The 13566-nt window shown below is 46.8% G+C and overlaps 1 protein-coding gene across 7 annotated transcripts in view; it reads left to right on the forward strand.

Moving 5' to 3' along the window:
• The window catches only part of CDIP1 (cell death inducing p53 target 1), a 60278-nt gene extending 49821 nt beyond the window's left edge, over positions 1–10457 (forward strand). For 6 of the 7 annotated variants that reach the window (XM_073648609.1, XM_073648611.1, XM_073648613.1 and 3 more), the window contains exons 2-5: positions 5218–5320; positions 5903–6013; positions 8591–8885; positions 9122–10457. In XM_073648609.1, coding sequence (XP_073504710.1) covers positions 5236–5320; positions 5903–6013; positions 8591–8885; positions 9122–9233 — 603 coding nt within the window. In that variant the 5' untranslated portion in view covers positions 5218–5235 and the 3' untranslated portion in view covers positions 9234–10457. Of the gene's footprint in view, positions 1–2124; positions 2213–5217; positions 5321–5902; positions 6014–8590; positions 8886–9121 lie in introns of those variants that run through there. The other variant, XM_073648606.1, reaches the window with a different exon arrangement.
• Positions 10458–13566: the final 3109 nt, after the last annotated feature.

Consider the following 13566-nt stretch of genomic DNA (forward strand, 5'->3'; position numbering starts at 1 on the left):
CAGATTTAACACAATTTTTTACTTTGGATTTGGATCAGTGTGAATTTTGCAAACACTTTTCACCTTTATCCTATGTACATTCATCACTGTCAACTTAAAGGGGTTGTACTCTACTTTTATACTGATGACCTATACTTAGGATCCACTCCTATTCACTCGAGTAATGGCGAAGGTGCAGTACCTTGCAGTAGCCACAATACAATTGATGGCGCTATGCTGTTCCGCTCCGCAACGAAAAATATCCTGCCGCCACCAAGAACGGCTAATCATGGGTTGCTGGGGGTCGCATCCCCACCGATCTGATATTGATGACCTATCTAAAGGATAAGTCATCAATGTAAAAATAGTGGACAACCCCCTTTAATAAGGTGAATGGGCACCATTAGGGTATGTTCACATGTAGCATTTTTACCGCATCATTTTTTCCTTATATAAAATCCCTTTTTGTTAATGCCGCGTTTGGTGCAGTTTTTTATTTTGTTGATCTTAAATGGGTTAAAAAAAAATGCTACAAAAACACTGAAAATATCTGCATTAAAAAAAGCATCACATGTAAAAAAAAAAAAAAAAAACCTCAAGGAAGCAAATGCGACATGTGCATGAGACTTTAGAAATCTCAATAATTTTGCTGTTAATGTAAAATGCCTTGTTTTTATGCATGAAAAGAAGCATCAAAAACGCAGCGTGTGAACGAGCTTTTAGTTTGCCACAAAAATGGTGCGCTCAGCTTAACATAAAGAGACAGGGCACATGCGCTAGGATCCACTCCATTCTCCACTTCTTGGTGGTCTTCAGACCAGGAAAGAGGGAGGAGCTTGGGGACAATGGTTGATCGGTAAGCGTCCCAATAGTTGGACCATTGACCATAGACCTTCACACAGCTGATCAAGGTGGCGCTACAAACCCACCTATTGGACTGATTAGCCGACAACTGAGTGTCTATCAGGGGCACTTGACTCTGTCCAAATGGGGTTGTTGAGAAAAGGGATTTAACAAGTTTTTTTTAACATTTTTCTGTCTCTTCCAAAAACAGCGCCACCTCTGTCCACAGGTTGTGTCTGGTATTGCAGCTAAACCCCGATACGTTTCAGTAGAGCTCAGCCGCAATCCCCCGTGTCATTACCTACCTGACAACATGTTGAAGTGCAAAATTGGACTAAAATATTCCTTATCTGCTGAAACTCGCTCCAAGACCAAGTCTTCTACGTTCCATGACTTGAGGGGTCTGTTAAAGTAATTCAGGACATCCGTCACCATAGAGATCAGTAATGACAGAAGTCTGTGCGCCCCCGTGTGTATTTTTGAGCGCCGCCCCCTACAATACTTACCATACTGCGTGGGGGGCTCATTTTTTTTTCGCCTGAAAACACCAAATTTTTTAATAATTTCTTACATTTTCTGGGGTTAAAATTTAAACGTCAGCAAGCTGCGCTGTGATTGGTTGTAAGGCGACCAATCATACGCCGGTTTAAGGGATAGCGATGAAGTTGTATTATTAAATGAGAAAACCTCCAGTGTGCGGGAGAATTTAGAGACACGAATTACATCTACATGGTGCGGGGGGAATAATACATAAAGACTACAGGAATCCAGCAGAATGGCGTCGTTACTCGTAGCAGCCAATCAGAAAACAGCTCTTTGGAAAGTTAAAAAATAAAAGCAGCCATCTGATTGGTTGCTAGGGGGAACCATAACACTTTATCGTTAAAGCCAATTTAGTATTTTTCGACACCTTTTTGTTGAAAATAAAAATGTATAAATATCCCACAATGTCAAATTCTGAAAATAATAGTCATCATTTCCACATTCTCACTGTAAACAAGGTGCTGTTGCCCTTAGCAACAAGACTACAACTCACATATTTCCATGTCAAACTAAAATATTGAGCAGTTATACAATTATTTTGACATATTTCAACATACTGACATATTTTTATACAATTTTAAATATTTATTGAATAACTTTATTGTCCACTCCTTATGTTACAATGACACTTTATGTGTATTGTTACATAAGAAGGGGACAATAAAGTTATTCAATAAAAAAAAAAGGCCATTATTAGCGAATAAGCCGGAGTTTACCATAAGCGGAAGTGCTCGCGTTGGCCTTCGGGAGTTGTAGTGTTTGGATGGAGGGGCGGGACTACAGCTCCCAGAGTGCAGTGCAACGAGTAAACAGGAGCAGAAGGAGCAGCAGTAGCAGGAGAGTGGAGGTGAGTGCGGCTCCGCGGCTGTTGTTCTATGTCGCCCACATCTGCAGCAGAGGCGGCCGGTGATATGTCCGATCATTATTACACTGCTGGATATGATCAGCTCTACATGTTGTGTTATTGGAGGGTTTTTATATATATTTCATATTCTATTTGTATTTATTATTTTTTTTATATATTTATATATGAACAATACATAATAAACCAGAGACACTACAACTCCCAGCATGGTCTGCCCCTTATTACATGTATAATCGTACACAGATCCGCCATTGTGGCTTATTCTCCACTTTACTCTTTATTGTGTATATAAAAAAAAATCATTTGCAAGATGGAAACTGTCAGCAAGTAGGCGAGCGCTGATTGTGGGGCTCATTGATTGCAAGTGTGAATAGCCTATTAGTATTTCATAGCATATGTACACAGCAGAATAGTGAGTGCAGCTCTGGAGTATAATACAGGATGTAACTCAGGGTCAGTAATGTAATGTATGTACACAGTGACTGCACCAGCAGAATAGTGAGTGCAGCTCTGGAGTATAATACAGGATGTAACTCAGGATCAGTAATGTAATGTATGTACACAGTGACTGCACCAGCAGAATAGTGAGTGCAGCTCTGGAGTATAATACAGGATGTAACTCAGGATCAGTAATGTAATGTATGTACACAGTGACTGCACCAGCAGAATAGTGAGTGCAGCTCTGGAGTATAATACAGGAGGTAACTCAGGATCAGTAATGTAATGTATGTACACAGTGACTGCACCAGCAGAATAGTGAGTGCAGCTCTGGAGTATAATACAGGATGTAACTCAGGATCAGTAATGTAATGTATGTACACAGTGACTGCACCAGCAGAATAGTGAGTGCAGCTCTGGAGTATAATACAGGATGTAACTCAGGATCAGTAATGTAATGTATGTACACAGTGACTGCACCAGCAGAATAGTGAGTGCAGCTCTGGAGTATAATACAGGATGTAACTCAGGATCAGTAATGTAATGTATGTACACAGTGACTGCACCAGCAGAATAGTGAGTGCAGCTCTGGAGTATAATACAGGATGTAACTCAGGATCAGTAATGTAATGTATGTACACAGTGACTGCACCAGCAGAATAGTGAGTGCAGCTCTGGAGTATAATACAGGATGTAACTCAGGATCAGTAATGTAATGTATGTACACAGTGACTGCACCCGCAGAATAGTGAGGGCAGCTCTGGAGGATAATACAGGAGGTAACTCAGGATCAGTAATGTAATGTATGTACACAGTGACTGCACCAGCAGAATAGTGAGTGCAGCTCTGGGGTATAATACAGGAGGTAACTCAGGGTCAGTAATGTAATGTATGTACACAGTGACTGCACCAGCAGAATAGGGAGTGCAGCTCTGGAGTATAATACAGGATGTCACTCAGGGTCAGTAATGTAATGTATGTACACAGTGACTGCACCAGCAGAATAGTGAGTGCAGCTCTGGAGTATAATACAGGATGTAACTCAGGGTCAGTAATGTAATGTATGTACACAGTGACTGCACCAGCAGAATAGTGAGTGCAGCTCTGGAGTATAATACAGGATGTAACTCAGGATCAGTAATGTAATGTATGTACACAGTGACTGCACCAGCAGAATAGCGAGTGCAGCTCTGGAGTATAATACAGGATGTCACTCAGGGTCAGTAATGTAATGTATGTACACAGTGACTGCACCAGCAGAATAGGGAGTGCAGCTCTGGAGTATAATACAGGATGTAACTCGGGATCAGTAATGTAATGTATGTACACAGTGACTGCACCAGCAGAATAGCGAGTGCAGCTCTGGAGTATAATACAGGATGTCACTCAGGGTCAGTAATGTAATGTATGTACACAGTGACTGCACCAGCAGAATAGGGAGTGCAGCTCTGGAGTATAATACAGGATGTAACTCGGGATCAGTAATGTAATGTATGTACACAGTGACTGCACCAGCAGAATAGTGAGTGCAGCTCTGGAGTATAATACAGGAGGTAACTCAGGATCAGTAATGTAATGTAATGTATGTACACAGTGACTGCACCAGCAGAATAGTGAGTGCAGCTCTGGAATATAATACAGGATGTAACTCGGGATCAGCAATGTAATGTATGTACACAGTGACTGCGCCAGCAGAATAGTGAGTGCGGCTCTGAAGTATAATACTGGATGTAACTCAGGATCAGTAATGTAATGTATGTACACAGTGACTGCACCGTCAGAATAGTGAGTGCAGCTCTGGAGTATAGTACTGGATCAGTAATGTATGTACACAGTGACTGCACCAGCAGAATAGTGAGTGCAGCTCTGGAGTATAATACAGGATGTAACTCAGGATCAGTAATGTAATGTATGTACACAGTGACTGCACCAGCAGAATAGTGAGTGCAGCTCTGGAGTATAGTACTGGATCAGTAATGTATGTACACAGTGACGGTAGATGTTGTCGGCTCTCTCACCCCATGTGACTGGCAGCCGGTAAGTGGCAGCTCCGGACTGCGTTGTGCTGCCTGTGACCGGCCGTGCTCTGGTTCTGGCGGGCTCCTGTGTGTATATAACAGTGGCATATAATGGTTCTGTAGCCGTTATATATAACGTTTCCTGTATTTGCTTCTTGTCACCATAACAAACTCTCAGCTGTGACGAGTTTTACCAGTTTTTTCTCCGTGTTGCCCGGTGTTCCCAGACTGGTGTCGCCGCCATCCCTGGGACCAGTGAGCCCACCTTTCTCCCCTTGGTAGCCACAGCTGCATTGCATTATGGGAGATGTAGTTTCTGCTATTAACACTGTTGGTGCTGGCAGGAAGTGGAACCTGACCGCCGTTTAACTGTCTGTTTGCTGAAGGGGTGTACTGTGTCACTAAATCCCTTTTAAATATATTTTCCTATGTAGAAGAGCAGCTCTGGAGCACAAACTGCTCCTCTACCATTGGAGATACCGAGCAGGACCATTCATCACATCACTAATCTTTTTTATTATTTTTTCATAGCAAGAGATCAGTTTAGCGATGGCGAGTGACCCTCCCCCTCCGTACCCCGGGGGCCCCACCGCTCCACTGCTAGAGGACAAGCATGGATCCCCCAGCAATGAAGGTAAATCGTAGGCTTCACCGGACCTTGTGCTTCTCTCAGCTGAGGGTTTGTTACAGTTGTATCCTCTGTGATGACTCTGGAAAAGAGATTGGCAGGAAGAAATTGTAACACACCCTCAGCTGTGACATCAATTAGATTGGAATGTCGTAAAGGGGTTGTCTGAAATCCAAATTAATGTTCACCCTAAATCCCTATCTATTTATCCCTTATCAATTTATCTATCCCTTCTTTAATCCCTATCCCTAATCTGCCTCGGCCCCTGAGCCGCTGCTGCCCCCGAGCCGCCTCGGCCCCCGAGCTGCCCCCGAGCCGCCTCGGCCCCCGAGCTGCCCCCGAGCCGCCTCGGCCCCCGAGCTGCCCCCGAGCCGCCTCGGCCCCCGAGCTGCCCCCGAGCCGCCTCGGCCCCCGAGCTGCCCCAGGGCCGCCCCCGGGCCGCCCCCGAGCCGTCTCTGTCCCTATCTAGATAGAGATTTAGGATGAAATGAATCTTATTTCAGACGGCTTCCATTATGAAGGTTCCTTCCTATCACTGACCGCTGGCTGTTTCCTGTGCTTGTTACATCGTATGTGTTTCTTGTTTAGTGGTTAACAGACAACCTCCGGGGGCCTACTCTCCCAGCGTGCCGTTTGTCGTCCCGGAATCAGGACCCCCGCCGTATGATGCAAATCCAGGTTACATCGCCCCCAATCCAGGTGAGAGGGAGACTTGACCCCGAGGAGCGGAGGGTGAAAAATATGGTCCGGGATGATCTGATGATCGCAGCTCCCACTATGATCGAGCTGCTACAGCACAGCGCCATGCTGTGGCCATTCCCGTTACTGCAGCTCAGCTACTACTGACATGAATATGACCTGAGCTGCAGTTACGAGAACAACCACTATACGGTGTATGGCGCTGTGCTGATCTGTCTGCAGGTATTATTATTATTTATTATTATAGCGCCATTTATTCCAAGGCGCTTTACATGTGAACTGGGGTATACGTGGCAAAAAAACAAGTACAATAATCTTGAACAATACAAGTCAACGACTGGTACAGGAGGAGCGAGGACCCTGCCCGCGAGGGCTCACAGTCTACAAGGGATGGGTGAGGATACTGTAGGTGAGGGTAGAGCTGGTCGTGCAGCGGTATGGTGGAGCGAGGACCCTGCCCGCGAGGGCTCACAGTCTACAAGGGATGGGTGAGGATACAGTAGGTGAGGGTAGAGCTGGTCATGCAGCGGTATGGTGGAGCGAGGACCCTGCCCGCGAGGGCTCACAGTCTACAGGGGATGGGTGAGGATACAGTAGGTGGGGGTAGAGCTGGTCGTGGAGCGGTATGGTGGAGCGAGGACCCTGCCCGCGAGGGCTCACAGTCTACAGGGGATGGGTGAGGATACAGTAGGTGAGGGTAGAGCTGGTCATGCAGTAATGTGGTGCAGCGAGGGTTACTGCAGGTTGTAGGCTTGTCGGAAGAGGTGGGTCTTCAGGTTTCTTTTGAAGGCTTCCATGGTTGGCGAGAGTCTGGTATGTTGGGGTAGAGAGTTCCAGAGTAGGAGGGAAGCACGGGAGAAATCTTGTATGCGATTGTGGGAAGAGGAGATAAGAGGGGAGTAGAGAAGGAGATCTTGTGAGGATCGGAGGTTGCGTGCAGGTATGTACCCGGAGACTAGGTCGGAGATATATGGAGGAGACAGGTTGTGGATGGCTTTGTATGCCATGGTTAGGGTTTTGAACTGGAGTCTCTGGGCAATGGGGAGCCAGTGAAGAGATTGACATAGGGGAGAGGGCGGGGAATAGCGGGGGGACAGGTGGATTAGTTGGGCAGCAGAGTTTAGGATAGATTGGAGAGGTGCAAGAGTGTTGGAAGGGAGGCCACAGAGCAGGAGGTTGCAGTAGTCGAGGCGGGAGATGATGAGGGCGAGCACTAAGGTTTTTGCAGAGTCTTTGCTGAGGAATGTGCGGATCCGGGAGATGTTTTTGAGTTGGAGTCGGCAGGAAGTGGAAAGGGCTTGGATATGTGGTTTGAAGGAGAGTTCAGAGTCCAGGGTTACCCCAAGGCAGCGAGCTTGAGGGACTGGAGAGAGTGGGCAGTCATTGACGTTGATAGATAGGTCAGATGGGGGATATGAATGAGAAGGTGGAAAGATGATGAATTCTGTTTTATCCATATTAAGTTTTAGAAATCTAGCAAAGAAGGATGAGATAGCGGACAGACATTGTGGGATTTTGGTTAGTAAGGAGGTGATATCAGGTCCAGAGAGGTAGATCTGAGTGTCGTCAGCATAGAGGTGATAGTGAAAACCGTGAGACTATGAGCTGTCCCAGGCCGAAGGTGTAGATGGAGAAGAGCAGGGGTCCTAGAACTGAACCTTGGGGAACACCGACAGATAGGGGGCGAGATGAGGAGGTGGTGTGTGAGTGGGAGACACTGAATGTCCGGTCTGTTAGGTATGAGGAGATCCAGATAGGGCCAAGTCTGTGATGCCGAGAGATGAGAGAGTCTGTAGTAAGAGGGAATGGTCCACTGTGTCGAAGGCAGATGACAGGTCCAGGAGGAGGAGGACAGGTCCAGGAGGAGGAGGACAGGTCCAGGAGGAGGAGGACAGAGTAGTGTCGCTTGGATTTGGCGGTCAGTAGGTGATTGGTGACTTTAGTCAGGGCAATTTCAGTGGAGTGATGCGGTCGGAAGCCAGATTGTAAGCGGTCGAAGAGGGAGCAGGAGGAGAGGTGGGAGGACAGTTCAAGGTGGACGCGTTGTTCTAGTAGTTTTGAGGCGTAAGCAAGAAGTGATATGGGGCGATAGCTAGACACAGAGGATGGGTGATGGAAGGGCTTTTTGAGGATGGGTGTGATCAAGGCATGTTTGAAGCATGAGGGGAAGACACCAGCTGTTAGTGACAGGTTGAAGAGGTGGGTTAGGGTTGGGATGAAGACTGTGGTGAGGTTTGGGATGAGGTATCAGATAGGACTCCCACAATCCTGAGAATGAAAGGGGGCATCACTACAATTACCATGCTGCTGTCTCAGGATCGAGGGGGGGTCCCAGAGGTCTTTTCCAGGGATGTTCCAAAACAAAACTGCAGGGGAATGATGCGATGCGTTAAAGAAATCTGTGTCTCCCTACACTTCTGAGTCAGAGACCCTCCAGTATTATCCCTTTAGTCTTTGATATCTGTACAATGGGGATTAAAGGGGACCCTAATAATGAGGTCCTAGGCACGGAGGCTGGTACAGGGGCAATTTTTTTTTTTACCCCAGAAAGGGTATTAACTCTTTGTCCTCCTGCAGGTTACTACCCGCCCCCTGGACCCTACGGTCCTATGGGTTACTACCCACCCAGCACTTGCCAGTATCCTCAGCAGTTCCCGTCACCTGGCGCACACGGCACCACCGTCATCGTGCCCCCTGGCGCCAGCTCAGCCTCCACCACCACCACTACGGTCACCGTCCTGCAGGGAGAAATATTTCAGGGATCCCCGGTGCAGACGGTGTGCCCCCATTGCCAGCAGCCCATCCTTACCAAAATCACCCACGAGATCGGGCTGATGAACTGCCTGCTGTGCTGCTTCTGTTGCTTCGTAGGGTAAGTGCGGACGGGACGCCAATTGTGTCGGGGCGGACTGGACGGGGCGCCAATTGTGTCGGGGCAGACCGGACCAGACAGGGCGAATGAGCGAGGTGGAGCTGACGAGACAGGGCGGCCATTGGGTCAGGGCAGACCGGACCAGACGGGGAAAACGGGCAGGGTGGACTGGATGAGACGGGGAGGCCATTTTGTTGGGGGGAGTTTACATCATCGCTTCTCCGTCTCTGTTTCAGGTGTGACCTGGGCTGTTGTCTCATCCCCTTTATGATCAATGACCTTAAAGACGTGACCCACACCTGCCCCAACTGTAAGGCGTACATCTACACGTACCGGAGGATGGGCTAATGAAGAATCCCCCCTCGGTGTCACATCTCCATCCGTCTCATCTCATCCTCCGTCCGCACATCCACACGAGGAAGCTGTGAACTCTAGGACTGGCTACAATAAAGGAAGGAATCATGTCTGACTGCTGCTCCCAGAGTGTCTCCCCCTGGTGGCCGATACTGAGTATGACATGTAAAATGTGTCGTGCCCCGTGGCCTCTCTGCCCATGTGTGCCAGGCTTTGCCGCGCTCAGTAATGAAATTGTAGATTTTAGTTTGTGAATCCGTTAACTTTTCAAGCCCCATTTTGGCTACCTCAGATATAAAGTCTTTCCGGTCTGTGAAGGATCAAAGGTGGCGCTATGATTTACGCATTGCCGTCCCTTTCGATGTAGTGGTCTTGGAGTTGATTTAGCTGCTATGAAGAGCTGTTATCTCATGATAGACAGAAGAGGCCCTAGTAAGGAAAAGGGCCAAAGAGTCTCCATTCTAACAGGCTCCACCCTCCTGACTCTTCCTGGATACTTAAGGAGTCCGGCATGTGCTATGATCTAACAGGCTTCACACTCCTGACTCTTACTGGATACTTAAGGAGTCCGGCGTGTGCTATGATCTAACAGGCTCCACCCTCCTGACTCTTCCTGGTTAGTTAAGGAGTCCGGCTTGTGCAATGATCTAACAGGCTCCACCATCCTGACTCTTCCTGGATACTTAAGGAGTCCGGCATGTGCTATGATCTAACAGGCTCCACCCTCCTGACTCTTCCTGGATACTTAAGGAGTCCGGCGTGTGCTATGATCTAACAGGCTTCACCCTCCTGACTCTTCCTGGATAGTTAAGGAGTCCGGCGTGTGCTATGATCTAACAGGCTCCACCCTCCTGACTCTTCCTGGATACTTAAGGAGTCCGGCGTGTGCTATGATCTAACAGGCTTCACCCTCCTGACTCTTCCTGGATACTTAAGGAGTCCGGCGTGTGCTATGATTTAACAGGCTCCACCCTCCTGACTCTTCCTGGATACTTAAGGAGTCCGGCGTGTGCTATGATCTAACAGGCTTCACCCTCCTGACTCTTCCTGGATACTTAAGGAGTCCGGCTTGTGCTATGATCTAACAGGCTCCACCCTCCTGACTCTTCTTGGATAGTTAAGGAGTCCGGCTTGTGCTATGATCTAACAAGCTCCACCCTCCTGACTCTTCCTGGATAGTTAAGGAGTCCGGCTTGTGCTATGATCTAACAAGCTCCACCCTCCTGACTCTTCCTGGTTAGTTAAGGAGTCCGGCTTGTGCAATGATCAAGGGTTCATGGCTTCGTTCCAGCCCCTTATTGACCCTTTGTAGGGCTATAAAGGGTAAGCTCAGTCACATTTAAAGGGATTCTCTACTTAAAGGGCTCGTCTCATCAAGACAGATGCTTTCTTTAAATCAAAAAAAGGCTCCAGCAATGAACGGATCGTTGTCTGCTTATGAAGCGTTTCTTCTTAGTGGACTTCTCTGACTTTAATGGGATCAGCCCTTTAAATTTTTTTTTTTCTCCAAAATCCTATTAATACAGCAGCAAATTAAGAAGTCAGGTCTGATTGTCGCCCCTTGAGCCGCAGACCTGAGACAGACGGGTTGTTACACAATTTACCCACAGAGACCAGTCTGTTAGCAGGGAGGTTTTCAGCAGCCCACCCTGTGAACTTTCCCATCTTGCAATTGTGTTATTAATCAGAGTGGATGGAGAACCTCTTCAAAGGGAGCCGTCCTGGTGAAATTATCCTTGAAGGTTGTCCGTATCTTAACTGGAAATACTAATAATATACAGTACAGACCAAAAGTTTGGACACACCTTCTCATTTAAAGATTTTTCTGTATTTTCATGACTATGAAAATTGTACATTTACACTGAAGGCATCAAAACTATGAATTACCACATGTGAAATTATATACTTAACAAAAAAGTGTGAAACAACTGAAAATATATCTTATATTCTAGGTTCTTCACAGTAGCCACCTTTTGCTTTGATGACTGCTTTGCACACTCTTGGCATTCTCTTGATGAGCTTCAAGAGGTAGTCACCGGAAATGGTCTTCCAACAATCTTGAAGGAGTTCCCAGAGATGCTTAGCACTTGTTGGCCCTTTTGCCTTCACTCTGCGGTCCATCTCACCCCAAACCATCTCGATTGGGTTCAGGTCTGGTGACTGTGGAGGCCAGGTCATCTGGCGTAGCACCCCATCACTCATCTCCTTGGTCAAATAGCCCTTACACAGTCTGGAGGTGTGTTTGGGGTCATTGTCCTGTTGAAAAATAAATGATGGTCCAACTAAACACAAACCGGATGGAATAACATGCTGCTGCAAGATGCTGTGGTAGCCATGCTGGTTCAGTATGCCTTCAATTTTGAATAAATCCCCAACAGTGTCACCAGCAAAGCGCCCCCACACCATCACACCTCCTCCTCCATGCTTCACGGTGGGAACCAGGCATGTAGAGTCCATCCGTTCACCTTTTCTGCGTCGCACAAAGACACGGTGGTTGGAACCAAAGATCTCAAATTTGGACTCATCAGACCAAAGCACAGATTTCCACTGGTCTAATGTCCATTCCTTGGGTTCTTTAGCCCAAACAAGTCTCTTCTGCTTGTTGCCTGTCCTTAGCAGTGGTTTCCTAGCAGCTATTTTACCATGAAGGTCTGCTGCACAAAGTCTCCTCTTAACAGTTGTTGAAGAGATGTGTCTGCTGCTAGAACTCTGTGTGGCATTGACCTGGTCTCTAATCTGAGCTGCTGTTAACCTGCGATTTCTGAGGCTGGTGACTCGGATAAACTTATCCTCAGAAGCAGAGGTGACTCTTGGTCTTCCTTTCCTGGGGCGGTCCTCATGTGAGACAGTTTCTTTGTAGTGCTTGATGGTTTTTGCAACTGCACTTGGGGACACTTTCAAAGTTTTCCCAATTTTTCGCACTGACTGACCATCATTTCTTAAAGTAATGATGGCCACTCGTTTTTCTTTACTTAGCTGCTTTTTTCTTGCCATAATACAAATTCTAACAGTCTATTCAGTAGGACTATCAGCTGTGTATCCACCAGACTTCTGCACAACACAACTGATGGTCCCAACCCCATTTATAAGGCAAGAAATCCCACTTATTAAACCTGACAGGGCACACCTGTGAAGTGAAAACCATTTCCGGTGACTACCTCTTGAAGCTCATCAAGAGAATGCCAAGAGTGTGCAAAGCAGTCATCAAAGCAAAAGGTGGCTACTGTGAAGAACCTAGAATATAAGACATATTTTCAGTTGTTTCACACTTTTTTGTTAAGTATATAATTCCACATGTGGTAATTCATAGTTTTTATGCCTTCAGTGTGAATGTACAATTTTCATAGTCATGAAAATACTGAAAAATCTTTAAATGAGAAGGTGTGTCCAAACTTTTGGTCTGTACTGTATATATATATATTTTTTTTTTGCTAAGAAACTAAAGTGACAAAACCTAAATCCTCCCCCTCTACCTGCAGTGCATGGCACTTTCCGAATAGGCCTGCATTCATCTCCTGCCTTGGTCTGTCCTTCTCTCTTTAGAATGTTCCATTGTGTTGAATCCTACAGGGGTGACATGCCAATCTCATTGAGTAGCGTAATCATTATGTGTGTGTATGTGTGTATATATATATATATATAATTTTTTTATTTTTTTTTTTTCTCATTGAATACTTTGTTCTGTACAAAGTTGAATGTGCTGACAAAAAATCACACAAAAATCATCAATGGAAATCACATTTATTAACCAATGGAGGCCTGGATTTGGAGTCACCCCCAAAATTAAAGTGGAAAAACACACTACAGGCTGATCCAACTTTGATGTAATGACCTTAAAACAAGTCACAATGAGGCTGAGTATTGTGTGTGGCCTCCACGTGCCTGTATGACCTCCCTACAACGCCTGGGCATGCTCCTGATGAGGCTGAGTATTGTGTGTGGCCTCCACGTGCCTGTATGACCTCCCTACAACACCTGGGCATGCTCCTGATGAGGCTGAGTATTGTGTGCGGCCTCCACGTGTCTGTATGACCTCCCTACAACGCCTGGGCATGCTCCTGATGAGGCTCAGTATTGTGTGTGGCCTCCACGTGCCTGTATGACCTCCCTACAACGCCTGGGCATGCTCCTGATGAGGCTGAGTATTGTGTGTGGCCTCCACGTGCCTGTATGACCTCCCTACAACACCTGGGCATGCTCCTGATGAGGCTGAGTATTGTGTGTGGCCTCCACGTGTCTGTATGACCTCCCTACAACGCCTGGGCATGCTCCTGATGAGGCTGAGTATTGTGTGTGGCCTCCACGTGCCTGTATGACCTCCCTACAA

Source organism: Phyllobates terribilis, unplaced genomic scaffold, assembly GCF_046119375.1.
Source record: "Phyllobates terribilis strain yellow unplaced genomic scaffold, ASM4611937v1 Scaffold_9__5_contigs__length_417890890, whole genome shotgun sequence".
NCBI classification, from domain to species: domain Eukaryota; kingdom Metazoa; phylum Chordata; class Amphibia; order Anura; family Dendrobatidae; genus Phyllobates; species Phyllobates terribilis.